This window comes from Pygocentrus nattereri, chromosome 23 (genome assembly GCF_015220715.1).
Source record: "Pygocentrus nattereri isolate fPygNat1 chromosome 23, fPygNat1.pri, whole genome shotgun sequence".
Taxonomy (NCBI): Eukaryota; Metazoa; Chordata; class Actinopteri; order Characiformes; family Serrasalmidae; genus Pygocentrus; species Pygocentrus nattereri.
In genome coordinates this window covers 11,049,360-11,068,296 of record NC_051233.1, presented here as the reverse complement: position 1 = coordinate 11,068,296, position 18,937 = coordinate 11,049,360, and the positions used below count along the sequence as shown (strand labels likewise).

General features: G+C 38.3%; 1 protein-coding gene across 1 annotated transcript; it reads right to left on the bottom strand.

The window, feature by feature from the left end:
- Window positions 1-932: 932 nt before the first annotated feature.
- ca4a (carbonic anhydrase IV a) lies at window positions 933-17,037 on the bottom strand. Its single transcript, XM_017725125.2, has 8 exons — window positions 16,767-17,037; window positions 10,756-10,800; window positions 10,423-10,587; window positions 5,522-5,667; window positions 4,912-5,004; window positions 4,660-4,726; window positions 4,397-4,560; window positions 933-3,163 (listed from the first exon to the last, which is right to left on the bottom strand). The coding sequence occupies exons 1-8, from the start codon at window positions 16,825-16,827 to the stop codon at window positions 2,984-2,986; spliced, it is 921 nt and encodes a 306-aa protein (XP_017580614.1). The 5' UTR covers window positions 16,828-17,037; the 3' UTR covers window positions 933-2,983.
- Between the last annotated feature and the right edge of the window lie 1,900 nt (window positions 17,038-18,937).

The window sequence follows — 18,937 nt, the reverse complement described above, 5'->3', positions numbered from 1 at the left end:
TAAGTCAATGGAACCAGACTTTTTTCCAAGTCGTTTTTGGCCATTTACTTTGGTCCATCCTTCATGAAATTTACACGCAATATAAACACCAACAAGCATTTTTAAAGTATGTCAAAAACTGAAAATCGACAAAAATGGAGATATGAGGTTTTGTTCCCACAATAGCAATATACCGTATTTTGTTAATAGTACTTCTTCTTAGTACATTTGATCCAAAAAATGCAAATGGGGCTAAGATTAAATTTATGGATCAGGTACATTAGAGGTCAGTTATCAGTGGTTTATCATTTTTAGCATTGTTAGGATGTATGGCTGGAGGATTCCTTTGGTAGTATTATTATGTAGATGTGTACAGTGCTCTGCAAAAGTAAGAGACCCCCATTAATTCCTTAAATTTCCAGTCAAAACAACCAATAACCAAGTTATTCATTTAATGAATAATTCTGTGGGTCCGAATGGATGTGTAGCTGTCAAGAATCCGTTACTAAGAAAGGAAAGGAAAATCTGAAATCAGGAAAGGTAGCTTCTGGTGTTCTGATAACAATGGACTGACCGCCCCCATGTCACATCACTCAACGTGTTTGGGATTACTTGAATCATGAGAAGCAGAAAATGCAACCAACTTCTAAGACTTTGGAGATGTGGAAAAAAATCCTTGCAGGAAAATATGGTTCCCAAAAAGATTAAAAAGAGTGTACACAGTAAACACTGACAACATGTTATATTTAGGTGTTGAGGTGATGATTTCTTCTTTCTTCAATAAGCAGCACTTTATGACTGCTTTTGCTATTATTTCAATAAGTGGAGGTTGCAGACTTTTGCACACTACTGTGTATGTTTGCTTTCATGAAACATTAAACTAACCACATGAAAGATGTTCACTGTTCCAACAAGTGCTGGAAATATAAAAAGATAAACAACAACAGCACATATAAAAAGGCAATACAGTAGTTTATTATTGGACTGGAACACATTCTCTATATTTCTTGTGATCACATTAGAACATTACCTGCAGAAATACTATCACATTCGGTTGATAAAAAAACAATATATATATATATATATGTGTGTGTGTGTGTGTGTGTGTGTGTGGGTTTCTATCTTCCATGAAGTAAATCAAAAACTGGTTATAGTTCCCATTTTCTTCAATTTTCATGGAATTTAACACTGAATTTCACCTGCAAAGTTCAAACATCAGTACATAGAACAGAAGCCAAATCAGTACAGTGTCTTGCATATTAACATACGCAAACTTAAATACATTAAACGTGCACAAAATTACACGTTTTAAAAAAATAGATAACAAAATTGTGCATCTTGATATGGTTTGGTCTTCTTTGCCCTTTCTCCGCCAAGTCTCAACCAACTGTGAGAGTAGAATATGGGCCGTAGACTCACAGTACATTCACATTCAGTGCATCCGAGACCCAAAGAAAGCAGAACATGAACACAGGTCATGTGTTCCTATCATTATACCCAACACAAAAGACTCAGCCACTTTATCTGGGGTAGAGAATGAATTAGATGTGCTGAACTGTACAAAAAGGGTTTCACTAACAGACTAACAGGTGACACTGCTTAGTAATATAATCTAGATTCATGAAGATCTCAATGCTAAGATGGAAGCCCAACAGGGAGAGATTGGATAGCAAACATGCTGGGTGCTGTTTGGTCTGAAAAATTGTGGTCCATATTTTCTAATTTTATCATGTTAGCATTATTATAGTTCACGTTGCAGATCGCATTGTCATTAACCTACTATACAAATTACATAAATATATAATAACTATTGTCTGTCATTTTATGTATGTATTTAGTCTTGAAGGCTACACTCGAAGAGTGAAACATGTATGTGGTTGGAAAAGTAGAGTAAGAAGGAGAAGCAGTGCATGACCACATACCTGACCACTGACCTCTACACTATTAAAGGGGCATTCTGGGGTGAAACTAGTATTTAATAAGTTATTTGTCATGTTATGTATTCTGTAGTGCAACACTGCAATCCTCAGCCTCACTGATTTGACAAATGTATGAGATCTTTTCCTTTTTGTGACTTTTCTGGCTGGTCACTACAATTCCCAGCATGCATTATGCAAATACTTCATAATTGAATAAATACTGTATGCTACTGACGTAGAGGCTGATAAATACAGCTTATTTAGCTTCCTAGCAGTAATGTTAGCTCTCTGGCTTACTTTTAAGTTAGCATGTTAAAAAGACAAAACAATTCAAGTAGTCCACCCCAAAAATCAAGCCCAAAGCACTTCGATTCACCTGCAAGATTCCTCATCAGAAGGGGGGTTACCTAGTCCTTAAACTGGAATAATCTTACAATATGGGCTTTTGGGACAGAAAGAGGTGAGTAGGCATGTTTACAACAAATGTATTAATAGTTATATTGTTCATTTTGGCAGGAGTGCCCCTATCCTTGACTCTCAGAAGGTAACACTAAAACTCAAAACAGCCCAGGAAGGTGTTCATTCACTAGCCTTGTGTGTCCTATGTTATAAATTGTGGGCCAAAATGCCTCTATGCTATAAATATAGCTGCACTGTGTTGATAGAGGAATGGCCACATGCTGACCAGTGTTTGCGTGTGTAAGAGAGAGTCCCTTGACTTGGCTGTGCCTCGGATAGATAAAGGCCATGCATTTATAACCTCTCCAGCGCTCCACTGTGGGACTTAGCTGGGTTTCTATTGATAGCTCTTTCTAGTCAAGCCATGCACAATACTGCCATGTCACGAGTCGTTCATTTCCCTGCTCAAAAATCAAGTCTCACCTCCAAGACTGAAGCCCGAAAGAAAAAAAACACTAACAACAGAGTGCATTCACTGAAATCTCAGAAAAAGAAGCTGAGAAGTGGCTGTCGACTACTTCCTCCATTTGGCTTTTGTTTCGTTGGCTTTTTGATTTGATGAGAACTCATTGTGTTCATGCGCGGTGGTGGTCCTGGCTGGGGCTTGGCTGGTGCTTTGACCTGCTCTAGTTGGGCTGGGAAAGACCCAGAGCTGAAATAACACCCACCAGGAGGAGAGTGAAGCTGGCCAAAAGCACCGCACTTCCAGACCGGTGCACGAAACGACCCTTGTGTGGCTGCACTGGTCTGAATGTTTTCACCATGGGCGTATTATTATGGAACTTCAAGTTGGAGAATGCTGACAGCTATGCAAGGAGGCAGACAGACACATATGCAATGTTAGACTGAACTTACACATGGTTTGATAGCTAATTGTCACTTAGATAAGGTACTCATAAGACTATTGTGGACATATAGTATCATTCAGAAAACTGGAATTACAGTTTAAAAGTATTTAACAACACAAGACCGGCATTGTTGTAGATGTAGTATATGTCTAAAAAGCACTGACCAATAGAATGAGTGGCTCTGAAGCAGCCACACATGAGCCTAAAGTCACTATGGCCAATTTCAAGTATGGGCTACCAGGGCATAAACACCCAGCATCGGGCTGTGGAATAGTAAAACTGTGTTCTCTGCCATTGAATGCCTTTGTGAGCCATATTATTGGAATGGTGTTTATGATTAAGAACTAATCTAACATCAGTGTGTGACTTTATTAATGCTCTTGTGGTTGAATGCAATCACGTTCACACAGCAATGTTTCAACATATATTATAAATCCTTCCTAGAGGCGAAGGTGGAAAAACTCCCTATTAATATATAATAATAAAACAAGACTGCTCATGATCTCTTTGTAATGAAACATGAGGTTGGTCAGTATTCTTTAAGCGCTGACTATATTCGCAATATGTTCAGAAACATACAAAAGCATACTGTGACATAATTTCTCATGATAACAATAAAATGACATCATATGTTCCACCCCTAGCTGGTGCTCCTCAACTTCACAGGTTTCAAATAACTTAGGAAGCTTTGACTGGGTCCAGAATGACAAATTAAGCTGCAGATTTTGCCATATGTCCTGACAGTTACAGATAATAGTAACATGAGACTTGTATTATCGAACAAAATCTGTCATGGACCATGACATGTTTATGGCATGGTTATGTCAACATAATGTAGCAGGATTCAAGTAAAGTAATACCATAGTTATTATCCGGAATGCTTCTTATTTCAGTGCTGATTAGATTTCAAGGCAAATAACTTGAAAAGAAATGACTTTGAACAAATAATTACTGCATATTATTTATTCATTTTCTAACATCTTCTTGTTCCCAAACCTGAAATCTTGCACAAAACATCCTAAACTACTTTCTGTGGTCTACCTTACGATGTTTCAATTTATACTGCATAAGTTGTATTGAAAAAATTAACAACAATTATTAACAAGTGATTCCAAACTTCTGAACAAAAGTGAACCATTTGCACTGAAACCGTTTCCTATTCACAAGCATCCTCTGCGTGGTCAGTCTCACCTGGTCTTTGCTGAGCGGGATGGGATTTTCAAACACGGTCCATACCACTGCCTCGGTGCATGGAGGGGTGGTTAGAGAGCCATTGTAACGGTAGTACTTGGTCATGTTCCCCTCAGAGAGTATGAGGTTGCTCAAGGAGATGCTACGAATAGTTGTGTTGTCATCTAGTTTAACAACAACAACAACAACAAATGTGTTATACATTTCTTTTTTCTTTTGCGCAGAACACTGTAAATAGTATTGAAAAGGTCATTAGTACTCACTTGTATGTTCCACCTTATTCAGAGCTTCTATGAATCCGTCATATTTTCGGTTTGAACTTCTTGACTCCTGTCATCAGAAATGACAAAGTAACGATTTCAGATGTCCTTCAGAGGAAAAGCATGACATAGCTAATTAACTGAGCAATACAATATTTTATTTGTAGGATTCATTATTACGTCTAATTATGTTAGCGAGATAACCTCAAATTCCCTCATTCCCTGTACAATGGAAATGAAAATAAACAATGATACCTCATAGAAGAATCCCAGCACTGCTACTCCACTTGGGGCCTTCAGAGCGTCTTGTAAAGTGCTGAAGTCTTGTCTCATATGCACAATATGCAGCTTATGAGAGAGAGAGGGGGAGAGAGAGAGAGAGACAGAGAGAGAGAGAGAGAGAGAGAGAGAGAGAGAATATCACTTTAATGACATTGTATCTTGTAGTAACATAATATCACTGCTATAACAAAGCCAGGACTATTTACTAAAGCATTAACTTATGTTAATATAAAGTAACTGCCATTTCCAAATGGTGTAAAAAAGGGTTATTGATAGCATCCTAATTTGCTTTGGTTCTTTATCAAGTTCTTTTCATTTATCAATGATTAGCTATATTGTGTAATGTCTATACAAAATGTACTTTTCCATTGCCCGGATTGAAGTCATCTTCAAAGACTATCCACTAAAGTGGCTGTGTTAAGAAGCCCATGTCCTTAATTTTTGGCCTTTTTTTATATTGTGATGATAGCGTGAGTTTATGTCGTAATTATGTTTATATACTACAACAAACTCTGTTCATTAAAAAGTACGAAAAATACGATTTGACATAATATGAGCCCTATAAAACAGAAGGCTGTTATACCTCCATGGGGTACTGTTCTCCATCAATTGTGTGTTCAGAACCGGGGCCGCCATTTTCTCCCCAGTGGAAATGGAACTGCACGGCTTTGTAGGTGGCTCTGAGATCCCCTCCGCCCACTGTGGCCATGTGAGGCACAGATACCGTCACTGCAGAAGCGAACAGAAGAACAGGACTTACTTACAGAGTATCTGTTACCTTTCTGTCACACATTCAGTGCAGTTCATGTTATTGGATATTGATTAGACTGTAATTGAGGGGTAACCTAATCTGATCCAACTGGTATTGGAAGAGATGTTGGGATTTTTTTAAAATCGGCTGGCATCAGCAACATTAAATCTGTCTACATTTTTAATGCCTAAAGTCAAGCTGAAATCAAAATTAGGCTGCTTCATTTTGAAAGTCTGATAGAGATTATTAACAGATTTTTGCTGTATTAAAAATATTGGATAATATACGTTTACATATTGTACAACAATAAAAGTAAAATACAATTTTAGGATTAGGGTTATTAGAGTGCTTGAAAAAGCACTCTATTGTTATCTCTCATATTTCTTATTCTTCTTCCACACTTTTCTGCGATTTATACAGCCCGAACCGCTTAACGTACAGACTCCGTTCAAACTGCGTTTCAGAGGTCTCGGTGCTGTGACTTGTGCTATGTATTTTTGGAGTCGATCGGATTCGTAGTTTTTAATAAAATTAAGTTTAAAATTAAAAATCTCCCATAAGAATGAATGGCGCAATGTTGAGAACTTCAAATTCTAACTGACATCAATGATATCACAGCAGGCCACTGTCTCACAGACGCAGCTGTCACGAAGGGAATCTGCTTTAAAATCCTTAAACTTTCGCCTAGAAACTCCATTTCAGTTTTAAATGGTAGAGCAACTTTCTGAAGCCTCAAAATATCTCATGCTTTGATCAATTAGCTTTAGAGTTATGAGCATTTGTTTGGAACGAGGCACAGAAAACTGCCCCATTCACTCCCATGTAAATTTCTCAAAATCAGAATCTGCTTATTTCAAGATTTTCTCTGTGTTTAACTTGTCATAACTCAGACTGTTGGTTCAGAGGGTGCAAATCGAACTCAAACAAGTCAGTTAATAGTGACAGTTAATTTGAATGACCCCCCCTCCCCCCTCAAACACATACATCTCTCCCTCTCACGCACACCACACAGACACACACCACACAGACACACACAAACAGACACATACCTAAGGAGGTGTTGTTCAACTACACAGACACACACACACACACTTGCAGCTCTTTTCAAGCACTCTTGCAGTTCCTTCAGGAAATGCACATCTAGTTATTATATTTATTATGTTTTCCTGCTGTTTCAGTATTCAGCCTTTTGAATGGCTGGTTCCTGATTCCTCTGATTGTGTCTGTCCATCTTGTAGCAGATTGTCCTCTTTTACCTTTAACCCTTCAAAGCATAATGGACTTTTCAAATGTATTGGTTCTTCTCAGAAAATATTTAAAATATGATTTAGTTTGGTGCCCTGCGATGGACTGGCGACCTGTCCGGGGTGTATCCTGCACCCCCCCGCGACCCTGATGGAGAAGCGGCTTGGAAAATGGATGGATGGATGGATTTAGTTTGGTTATCTTTTGGTTTTGAGTGAGAGGTGAGGCTTGATTTGGTTGAGGGTGCAGATTTTGTTAGGTTTGGGTTTTTTTTTTTTCATTTTTAAATGTAACAATATATTACAGTTAATTAATATTTAGTTAAAGACAGCTGAGCATCTACAAAGCATCTGCAGTGTACTCTCAAAGTAAAGTGTTACCCAAAATGGACCTTTTTGCCTTTTAAGTTTGTTAGCTAATCTTGTTTTCTCATAATCTTCCATTAACATTTAATGACATTTGCGAGCCTCAAAAAATGTAAGTTTTACTGAAGTACGCCAGCGGGCAGGGAAAATTATATTAACCAAGGTTCACTGCAGGCTTCCTGTGGAAATGTCTAGTTCACTGAGTTCAACAACTATGCAAATTCCAGTATTTTGACTTTTTTTCTCACTTTTTTTCGCACTTTTGCTTGCCATACCAAGGTCAACAGGTCAAATGTGTATGAAATTGGGCAGACATCTCATTTTGAGACCCCACATCTTTAATAAACAGTGGCCATAAAAAAGCTATGCTCATGATTTGCGTTCTACTGGCTCTATAGTGCCGTAAAGTACTTGGACCCCACTGATCGCCACTATTGTAATCTGTAGAATTGCATTTGTTGAACACCTCTCAAGATAGTAACAACAGTCCATAGAAATCAATGTGTTCTACATTGATTTCATGTGAACAGCATGGCATGTTCATCATTCAAAACAGTGAATTTTGCCACAAGGTGGTGGGTTTGCATGTATGTAATTAGTAAAGTAATCGCATTACAATTTGACAGAAGTCATTATTTACTTTTTAAGTAATTATTTCAACAATAATTAGTGGCAAGAATAACAGTGAATTTAAAATAGACTATTTTATACTTACAAGAGCAACATGAAATACAACAGCAGTGTATTCAAAACACTATGAAACGCTTTAACACATAAGTAATTTATAAAAATGATCATAGGATATGCACATACTAAAAAGGAAATGTACCACAGCATTTTAATTGCAAACTGGTTGCAAAAATAATCAGATTCATAAATCTATCTGGATCATAGCTCAGTGGTCTTAGACACTATAAATAGTTGAAGCAAACAACTAAAAAAAACCCTGCATCATTTCAGTATCACACTATGTGCAAAGTAAACATACTACACACTTATGTGATATTGCTGTAGCATAAAAGTAATTAGCAGACTAGCATATATTACCTAAACTGGACTAGTTTTACTAACTTCAATGCATCTGTGTGCACTGTGTGGCTATATTATCTACAAATCTATATCAGATTGGATTCAGAATGGGCAGATTCTCGGAGTGAATTGACTCAAACTGGGATCAGGGGCAAATGAATTCATTGGGATATCCCTCACTGAACCTCCCTGGGATCATGCTTCAAAGCAGCAGTGGTAAGCTGAGGTGGACCCATCCTCCTCCAGGCATCAAAAGGTCACAAACATGCCTAAGACAAAGGTAATTACGTTGGCCTACATCTCCAAGGGTACCTTCTGGGTACTATTTCACAGCGTGTCTCATTTGTGCAGCAGCCAGTTGATCCCTGCTTCACATATATGTTGTTGTTACTGAGTAGATCTCACTGAACAGTCTGTTGTGCAATACTGCAGGAGCAGTAGGGATGTTTTACTATCTGTCTCACTAGTCAAATCATTCTGTATAAATTTTACTTCTGTACCATGACATATTGCTGCATGAAATATGGTACCAGAGACGATCTCTGGGCTAGCTTAGCTTAACTTGTCCATAAGTAAGGTCCATTTGGATTTCAAGTTGACTTTATTGAGTTCCTTTTTGAAATTATGTGTGACGACATATACTCACAAAAAAAGTTATAGAGTACAGTGAAAAAGGTTCTATGACAGCTTAACACTTTTTGGTGCTATATAGTCTGATTGGGCCAAATGTGATCTCAAAGCAAGAACTTCTGGGACAACCATGAGAAATTTTAGGCTAAATATATGCTAATGGTGTACTTGCCAGCACTGTCTGATGAAAAACTCCAATTAAGCATGTAGTATGTCATGTTTTAGTACCCCTGTAAGCACTATATTTTGCTGCAGTCCATAATTCTAGCAAGCCTTTCCCAGATGTATGGGTACAAGATCATGTTTAACAATGCAGAATGACTATTTAGACATTCAAATGGTTATTTTCAGACACTCAAATGGTAATTTGTCACAGTTGGCATTACTAAAGAACCACTGAAGAGAACCACACTGAAGTTTTTTAGGGTGTCAAGAGACTATTTTTAGATGGCAACAAATGCTTCATGAAGAAGTCTGACATTGGAGAAATACATGCTTGAAAGAACAGTTTATCAGTTTATCAGAGCATGGTTTCAAATTTCATACACCAAAGCACCTGAGGACCAAACCACCTGGGACTGCTAATAATAAACAGTTTTTTTCAAGTGCTTGTTGAGTTTTAGTCTTTTTAATTTGAGACTATTTTTTAATCACTGCTGCAGAGTAAAATGCCACCGCTAAACAAACAGTTGTTGATGCAAACAAACAGTTTGTTGACGCAAAAATATACGTGCCCTTTAACCCAGCCTTGAAGAAATCTCAAGTGTAATTTAAAGAGATCAAGGAAAGCCAAGAAGACCTGATCACATTAGAGAAACCTTACCACTTAACTTGATACACTGGCCTTCTGCCACCCTTCACAGTGTACACAGGGAAGGTGGGCATGCAGTTTTCAAGATTAGCTTTTCATTTGAGGCAGAGGAACAACAATACTTTGTGTGTAATATTCTTAGCACCATTTCTCACTATAACACACTCCCTTATATGTTCTACTGCTTTCATACAACAGTTCTGAAAAATAAAACAAAACATTAAATCAAAGAGGCCCTGAACATTTGATTAAATGTGTGATAATACTGGCAGTTCTTCCAGTACCTTTTACATAATGGACACAGCCTTGAATCTATTACAATATTACAGTCTGCTCAGCTTTTTCAGTATTTGCCAGTTTAACCATTTAAGCATTTCACAGCCCATCTTTGCTAAATTGTGTGCTGTTACTCTCTGGCTATCTCTAGTGTGTTTTGTATGATCAATTCTCACCAAAGGTTTTCAGCATGCTGTTAAAGTCTTCCTGATACTTTTAGCAAACGGGGTTCAATGTAGTACCAAAAAGAGGTTCTATAGCAGAACCATTTTCGAGGAGTAAAACCATTTAACGTTTCAAAGAACCACTTCTTACTTGAATTGTTCTATATATAACCACTGCCTTTACTTAAGAACATCTGAGAAACCTCTTCTTACCAGAATGCCCATTGTTTTTCAGAATTCCACTGAAGGCCTCCTGGTAACCGCTGAATTCGAGTGGTGTGAGACGAGGGTCCAGCCTTGTTTTCTTGGTCACAATGTTAATGGGAGACTGTCTGTGGCTCATGCACTCCCTGTGCGCCTCATGCCACAAATCTGGTCCTGAGAAAAACATGGAGAAACAGAGGTTAGGGAGAATAACAATCATCACCTTTAGCAAAAAAAAGTTATGCTCCCATTAAGAGGATCCATGAAACCTCTTCTCTTTTTTTCCTAAATTAAACAAAAGCCACTTTTCTTAACTATGCAGAAAAGAGACGATCAGCTTACCTTTGCAATGTGACTCACAGGTCACCTGGATTTGGTAGCACCAGTCTGCAAAACAATACAACAACATTAAACAATATTACAACCCTTTAAATTCTAAGAGACTATATGTGAGCCCACACTTCAATCCCTCACTCTCATAATTAAAGTTAGATTGCAGTTTCCCAGGAGCTTAAACACAAACAACTCATAGACTGATGTAAAAGGAATTTATTTACTTCACTTCTAATAATACAAGTGTCCAAAATAGTTCTTTGCCCAATCTTGGTCCTGGTGATCTACCACCCTGCAAGGTCATCAACAGCATCTGAATGTTACAGTCAGGTGAGTTGGATCTTAATTTTCCAAGGTGGTAGGACCAGGACCAGGATTGGGCATACTTGCCATAGAAGAACCACTTTTGGTTCCTTAAAAAAGTTCAGTGGATGGTCTTTAGGGAAACGTTTTGTAAATGAGAATCGTTTTACAAATGAGGCGTGAACCACTTTTGGTTCCCTTTAAATCGATTAAGTTAAATTGATTGTTCTTTACAGAATCATTTTTGTTAAAGAACCTTTTCATAATGTAAAAGGTCTATAAAGAACCCTAAATTGGTATGGAGACATTACATGATGTGATGGTTCTTTAAACTTTTAGAGGTTCTTTGTAATTGCACACATCCTTCCAAAACGTGGTTCTTCTATGCCATCGCTCAAAGAAATGTTTGCAAGGAAGTGTATATGTGAGACTCGCACTATAGTGTTGTACTCTACTGACTGTGTAAAATGATCAAATTGGGAGTCGCTCTGGATAAGAGCGTCTGCCGAATGGCATAAATGTAAATGTAATAAATGTAAATTTACACAGCACTTAAATGAGCGTTGAATTAAATATTGTTTGCAATATATTGCGCTGCACTTATATATTATATTTTATTGTATTGCACTGTGTATTGTAGTTTACTGTATTATATTGCATTGTATGGCACAGAGTCCTGTGTTCAACTCTTTTCCTTTTTTCTGTATATGTAGTGACTTTTGTTTCTAGCAGTATCTGAGCTCAGGACTGTCTTTCTCTCCAACCTATTGGTAAGTAGCAAAGATACTTTCTCTAGATAGACAAAGCACTTCTTGTAAATCGCTCTGAATAAGAGCGTCTGCTAAATGCTGCAAATAAATGTTCTCTTCCAACAAAGGCATTATGGTTAGGTGTGAATTCAGGCCCCATACAGTCTAGGTGATCTGGCAGTTAATGTTAATTAGCTTTAAACAAGGAGCCGTGGAGTGTTGACAAATGGTAGACTTCCTAATCATTGATGAGGCTATTAGAATTACAATACTGTAAACTTCCTGGGTCCAGGTGCCTTAAGTTTAAATAACATAGGCCTGAATAACACTACATAATTTACATACTGGTTTATAGTAGTTGGAAAAGTAGTTATCAGAGATTCTGAATCCAAACAAAGAACAAATAAATTGACTAAATATCCATGAACTACTTCTCCAGGAGTGCAGTGTGCATAAATCATACATGCAGATGTTCAGTTTCAGCCTATATAATAATTCAAAAATGACTGCATCATCAGTTACTCCATTCATAACGTAACACGATTCACAATGTGGTTCCATTTCCTTACATGAATATCTCTGACCCGCAAAGGGTCAGAGTCACTCCATGACCCAGTCACTATTAACACTTTCTCAGACAATAGGACCATCACCACCATTGTCAAGCAACACAATGATAGCTCACGTCCTTATTTTGAGAACTAACTAGATGCTTCCTTCAACACAGGAACTATAACAAATTTCCATCCGCTGAGGGCGGTTCCTAATTTACATGCAGATGTCAATCATATTCATCAAATTGTATTTATTAGTCTCCTTCTCGACTGTTATGTTCTGGTTTAGTCTGTCATACATAATGGATTGTTCTTATGTTTGCTCACTGTTTAATATTTTCCTCTGTTAAACAAACGACACAAATACACAGGAATCGTCGTTCTATTGTTTGGTATCTGAGCTGAGGGTTCACGCTCTGTCTTTCCAAGCTTTCGGTGTACATCCAGGGCTCCAGCATCACATCACGAGTCACATTCTCAGTGTTTGTTTCAGATTTTATTAATATTTCACAAAGGAGATGCATGTTTCCGCCTCTACATATTTTGACGCTGCTTCAGAAATCAAATATTTATAACAGAACACACATGCCATTGAAAAAAAAATGGGTAGGGTTATTTTTTGTTTCCATGTTATTTTTGAATTGCCACCAGCACAAATAATTCCTGTCTGTGTGTACAAGTGCTCAAGAAATACTCCGCTAAGTGAGTCGCTGCGTCCCTTCACTTAACTGGAATAAGTCAGGATCATTCTTGTATTATACAGTTTTGCATAGATTCTAGTTATGAATATGTTTATACACTTAATGTGGTAAAAGGTGAATATTTGGCCTCAAAACAGGTAAAGAGACAATGAGCATTCATTCACCTTATGCTTTCGGCTGTATATCAGTGTCAAAAATTTTTTCTTTTTTAGGGGTATTAATTGAAATTTGTTCCCCCTTTAGATCTTATTGCATTCAGCCACAACAGCTTTAGTGATTCATTCTAAAGGTACTGAAAGGAGCTGCATCCCTCCAAGGAATGTAGTACCACTGCTTCACATCCCAATGCTGGGGTGGGGGTGGGGTGGGGGGGCATATACCTCTCTATTTTAATGCATATAAACTATTTTATCTACAATAATGTTCTACTCTCCGTGATTCACAGCATATCTTAAATAAGAACTCCATGGATTTCTCAAAAATTCTACATAATCAGATTTCATGTTTTCAGGTAAAGTCATTCAGAGTGGTTTGATGTGATTTGCTCTGTTCTAGACAAACTTGCAGAGTCACAATTGTTCACAGTGGTGGTGATAGGAACCAGGTAGGAACAAGTTTAATGACTCTGAAAGCTCCCTCACAGTTATTACAGTAAATAAAAAGGCTATATTTGTGTTGCAGACATGGTGACCCCTGGTTCCTATCACTACCACTGTAAAAAAAAGTTTGTAAGTTTCTCTGCAACAAACCTTTTAACATCAAACCACTCTGAATGACTATTTTATATCTCAGCAACTTTATTGGGAAAATTTGGAAAACGGATGGAATTCCCCTTTAACCATGAATTCCTAAAACAAACACCTGCTGTATGTCTTTCATTAACGCGCCTGCGATCTGCAAAACACAAAAATGGTCGGCAGGAGTAAAGTAGTAGCTAGTGAAATATCAGGAGACCACTGGCGCTGTGCTCTCAGTATGAGAGAAACCTACAGATAAAAACAAACGGCGAAAGAAGCAAAAAACAAACAAACAAAAAAAAAAAAAAACAGGGTTTCTGCGCGGCCACCATCCAAAAAGAGAAAGACAAAGTAAGGATGTGTTTAAACATGGCTCCTCACGAGGGTCTTCAGCGCCTTAGGGCTCTTTTACAGTCGCTAGCATTAGCTGCCATTAAGCTCTAGGAGCGCTGCAGAAAGTGCTCAGTTTCGCTTTATTAAATAAATAAAACCACTTCATTTGGCCTGCTAGCACACACCATAGCCTCACTGCCGTCCAACGTCACAAATTCGGTCGTTTGTTAGTATGTGTTAGTCGTCTAAACTGAGAATATTAAATGGGCGACGTCGGCTCGACGTTTGGCTGCTAATTCCAGATAAACAGAGAATATTTACCCCATTAAATGGGCGACGTCGGCTCCACGTTTGGCTGCTCATCTTAGATTTGAGATATCGAGATTCGATAGCACGTCACCCTTGTGAAAACCTTTTTTTTATTGCTTAATAATAGACAGCAAAACAAAACAAAAACTAGTTTTACAGAAAAAAGACCCCGGTGAACTACCTGAGCATTTGTTGGAAACAAATGTTGTTAGCATATGCTAAGCTATCTTGAATACGTCGAGGTAAAAAAAAAACACTTGTAAACATTACAGTTAAGACGGTATAGTGTTGTTTGAGTGTAATTCCTTTGCTCATATGTCTTGGCTTGAATAAGAAACTGACACAATGAAAAAAACTGCCAGAAAGTAAACCATGGTTGTGTCAGACACACAGGGGATGTTAATGCAACCGAAGTAGGTAAGACAGTGCTGTGTGTTATAGTGTCTGTTTTGCAATTGTTATCGCAACGTAGCATTACAAAACAGCTGAGCTCCAACACTGTATCACTGGGTGTCTTCCTTCCTTACACCACCTAAATGCCTAATCATCCCTCCATGAAAACTGGATGAGCTACACAACGTGGACTCGCCCTTGAACTGTGGGAGCGGGTTGTAGCCCATACGGTGTGACCTGGCTTCTGTTAAACCTTGTCAAGCTCGGCTGGCTCAGAGTTTTCTGTATTCAAATATCTAAATCAGTCGTTGATATCAAAGTATTCAGAATGGTTTGATGTGAAAAGCTTCGTTTTAGAGAGACCAACTCAGATTCCCGTTACAGTGGTGGTGATAGGAACCAGAGGTCGCATTGTCTACTGCAACCGTGTTTACCATCCAAAAGCACGTCTTTGATTTTTCTATCAGAGACTACATAATGTCAGTGGTAGTCTCTGATAAATCTATGTATTTTGACTTACGACGCCCTGCATGACTCTCTCAGTCATGAATGGAATTTAAAAGGGATATTTTAGCCCAAAACCTTTTCTCAAAACAAGCATAAACAAGGTCTCAAGCATCAGGCAGTACATTCATAACCATTTCATGCCATAGCTTTCTGTGAGGGAGCTTCTAGCGGCATTTAACTCCTCAGACGGAACATTTCTGAATACGTACGTTAGTCTAGAACGGAGGCTTTCACGCCAAACGACTCTGAATTAGTTTGTTTACATCTGAAGGAATGAATCATACAAACATTTGGAAAAATCGGTTGAATTCACCTTTAAAGTAGGCGTCTAACAGAGAAAGCCCGCCTTGTGAAACAGAACTCTCTCCACTCTGTTTAACCTTACTTCGTGTATTTAAAATGATAACAGGTTAGAGCCCCTTCTGTACTGCAGCTAGTTCTAGCCGAACAATCTGACTGGTCGTTGTAACCGTCACTCCGAGAGCACCAACCTTCTCATACACTCCGACTGTATCAGTTTTTTCAGGTAACTAGGTAACAGCGAGGGTTGCTGATTGGTGGACCGTTTTAGTGTATGCAATATTAGCCAATCACAGCGCAGCAGGCCGAATACGGGTGGGAAAAGAACAGCGACAGCGCCGAGCTCCGCTGCAGGTGCAACAATGCTGCTGAACGATGCTTGGTCGTGACGGTTTTCTCAGTCCCGCTCACGCACTGCATTTATTTTTAAATAAACGCTTAATAGGTATTCATTACTTCCCAGTCAGTAGGAAAATGATCTGAATGACATTTTGCTGAAAATGTGCCCCTGTAGGTGTCCTTGCCTGGGGAGTTGTGGATCGATTTAGCAGATTTAATCGTGATGGACCAGCGTTGGGGTCTTCAGCCGTTAGGATGGCTCTTTAAATGTTATAACCCACCTAATCATGTGAATTGAGTTAGTCCTCAAGCTTAAATGTAGGCTAGTAGCCCTGCTTTGTTAAACCATACAGATTAAGTAACTTACATATCTCAGTGTTCAGAGTTAGGGCACGCGCGCACACACACACACACACACACACACACACACACACACACACACACACACACACACACAGCTTCCTTTCCTTCAGGTCATGTATGTATATATATATATATATATATATATATATATATGTATATATATATATATATATATATATATATATATATATATATATATATATATATATATATATATATAAAATCAGTTATAATGGTTTTGTTGATATTGTGATATTGAAGGACTGATTAACTGAGTAGTTATTGACTATTAACCTATTAACAGCTAAAGTTGTTCAACTCAAACATTTCAAACAAAGGTTGGAAACGGACACGGCAAAATGATTGCACAGCCTGAAGAAGCCTAAAAACAAATACATAAATAAGTAAATGAATACATTACAAAAAACTCACCTGCACTGGTGCATGTCTTCAAAATCGATGCCAGAAGAACCGAAGAAATAAGAGCCAGCATTGTGGAACAGATCCAGCTTCAGTGACAGCACCCGACCCGACGAGATCTTGTTTTGTGACTGATCGCCTCCTTTCAGGGGTCTCACACTTATTTATCCCCCGTTTTGTGTGGTATGTGTGGCCCCTCCCTCTTGGCCATACCTCTCTCACACATGCTGAGAGCAGCAGCGCATCTGACTGATCAGTTCCCCTTTCAGCACACACTCAGCTCTGTTTACTCTGCGATCAGGAGGGATAGTGAGAGGGAAATAGAAGGTGTAATGATCTGAAGGTGCTCCAGGGCACCTTGCTGCGCAACAGCCGGGCTTATGCAGGTTAGCTTCCTTCAGGTCAGCTTCCTTCAGTTTGCTGAAAGCACGTGGACGGAGAGAGAGGAATTCTGAAAGTGTCAGCTAGCCTGAAAACACACACACCTTCCTCCCTTTAGGGTAGAAAGCAGCACAGGAGTAGAAATCTCTCTGTGTAGACTACTCTCTCTAGAGTAGTTTATCTCTCTGTGTCTCTGACCCCTTTCAATCTATCTATCTATCTATCTATCTATCTATCTATCTATCTATCTATCTATCTATCTATCTATCTATCGATCTATCTATCTATCTATCTATCCCTCTAACTTTCTCTTAGTGTCTCTGTCCTTTTTTTTGTTATTCCTTTTTTCTTTCTCTGTCTGTCCTTCCTTTCTTCTTTTTTGCCTATTTCTCTGTCATCTCTTTGATTTCTCTTTTTTCTTTCTCTCTCTCTCTCTCTGTCTCTCTCTCTCTCTCTTATCAGATGTATATTCAGTGGAATCTCTGTTGAATAGTAAAGTTGTTTAGAATAACTCTCTGATAAAATGCATCCTTCACTGTGTTTGCTCAGTGATATTCTCGATCTAGTGCTGGCATTGATAAGTCCTTTGGTAGATGTGGAAGGATTTCTTTTTAAGATGATTTCAGAGAAACCTTTTGAGGGGAAGTTCAGATTGTTTTTAACATGTGGATGATAAAACTAATTACAGCTCTAAGTTGATTTATTCCATTAAAGACTTCTTTGTGATGTCAAATGACATATTTATGAAAAACAAATCCTGAGATGAGACCAACAGTTTAGATTTGAATGAAATTCATGAGAATTTTTGTTAAATAAAGAAAAGTGGACACAACAGAAGGGCCTTGGCTAGAAAAGGCGTCAGAAACTCCTGCACATTGCAGCTGCAGCCTGGTCGCTCTCCTTCATAGCATTCTACAGAAAGTTTGTTTCCAAAGAATTTGTGCTTTCAAACTGTTATTCATTCGTTTGTCTGCACCCATATCACAGAAGTGTAGTGTAAAATAACAAAGTATATATTTGTTCTCAAGCACTGTTTGACTCAAACATGATAAAAAAAAGTGTTTCCTTTTCTTTGTTCTATTACTGTATGTTACAGTGTTGCTCATTGTACTTTGGACTCTTTCTCAAACCTTTGCTGTCTCATATTATGACAGATATCCAGGTATGGAGTGTATTTCATGAGGCTTACCTTTTGATATTTATTTTCCTCCCACATTTTTGAACGTCAGCTGTCTGTTTTCATCAATTTGTGTGTGAGGATGTGCCTTTGAAGCAATGCTACAATTATATTTTCTTTAATGTAATAAAAATCTTTTGGATCATGGGCTCTCTATTTTCATGTTCTGTTTTACTGTTTCACGTCATGTGAAACAAGTCTGTTGTACATGTACTTTTAGGCCTACTTATTGGGGAGAAAGGTGCAAGTATTACATAACAAAGTGAATCAAAATCATATATATATATGCTCTGCTCTAATTCATCCCAAAGGTGTTCTATCGGGTTGTGAGGTTGTCAGGACTCTGTGCAGGCCAGTCAAGTTCTTCCACACCAAACTCGCTCATTCATGTCTTTATGGACCTTGCTTTGTGCACTGGTGTGCAGTCATGTTGGAATAGAAAGTGGCCGTCCCCAAACTGTTCCCACAATGTTGGGAGCATGAAATTGTCCAAAATCTCTTGGTCTGCTGAACCATTAAGAGTTCCTTTCACTGGAACTAAGGAGCCGAGCCCAACTCCTGAAAAAGAACCCCACACCATAATCCCCCCTCCACCAAACTTTACACTTGGCGCACAATGCAGTCA

Bases quoted from the DNA above. Each gene is read 5' to 3' on its own strand.
- ca4a (XM_017725125.2), bottom strand. From the start codon at position 16,827: ATGCTGGCTCTTATTTCTTCGGTTCTTCTGGCATCGATTTTGAAGACA. The intron at 4,727-4,911 runs GTATCATTGTTT...TTCTGATGACAG, and splicing joins TGCTGGGATTCTTCTATGAG to GAGTCAAGAAGTTCAAACCG. The intron at 4,561-4,659 runs GTGAGTACTAAT...TTGTTAAACTAG, and splicing joins GAATAAGGTGGAACATACAA to ATGACAACACAACTATTCGT.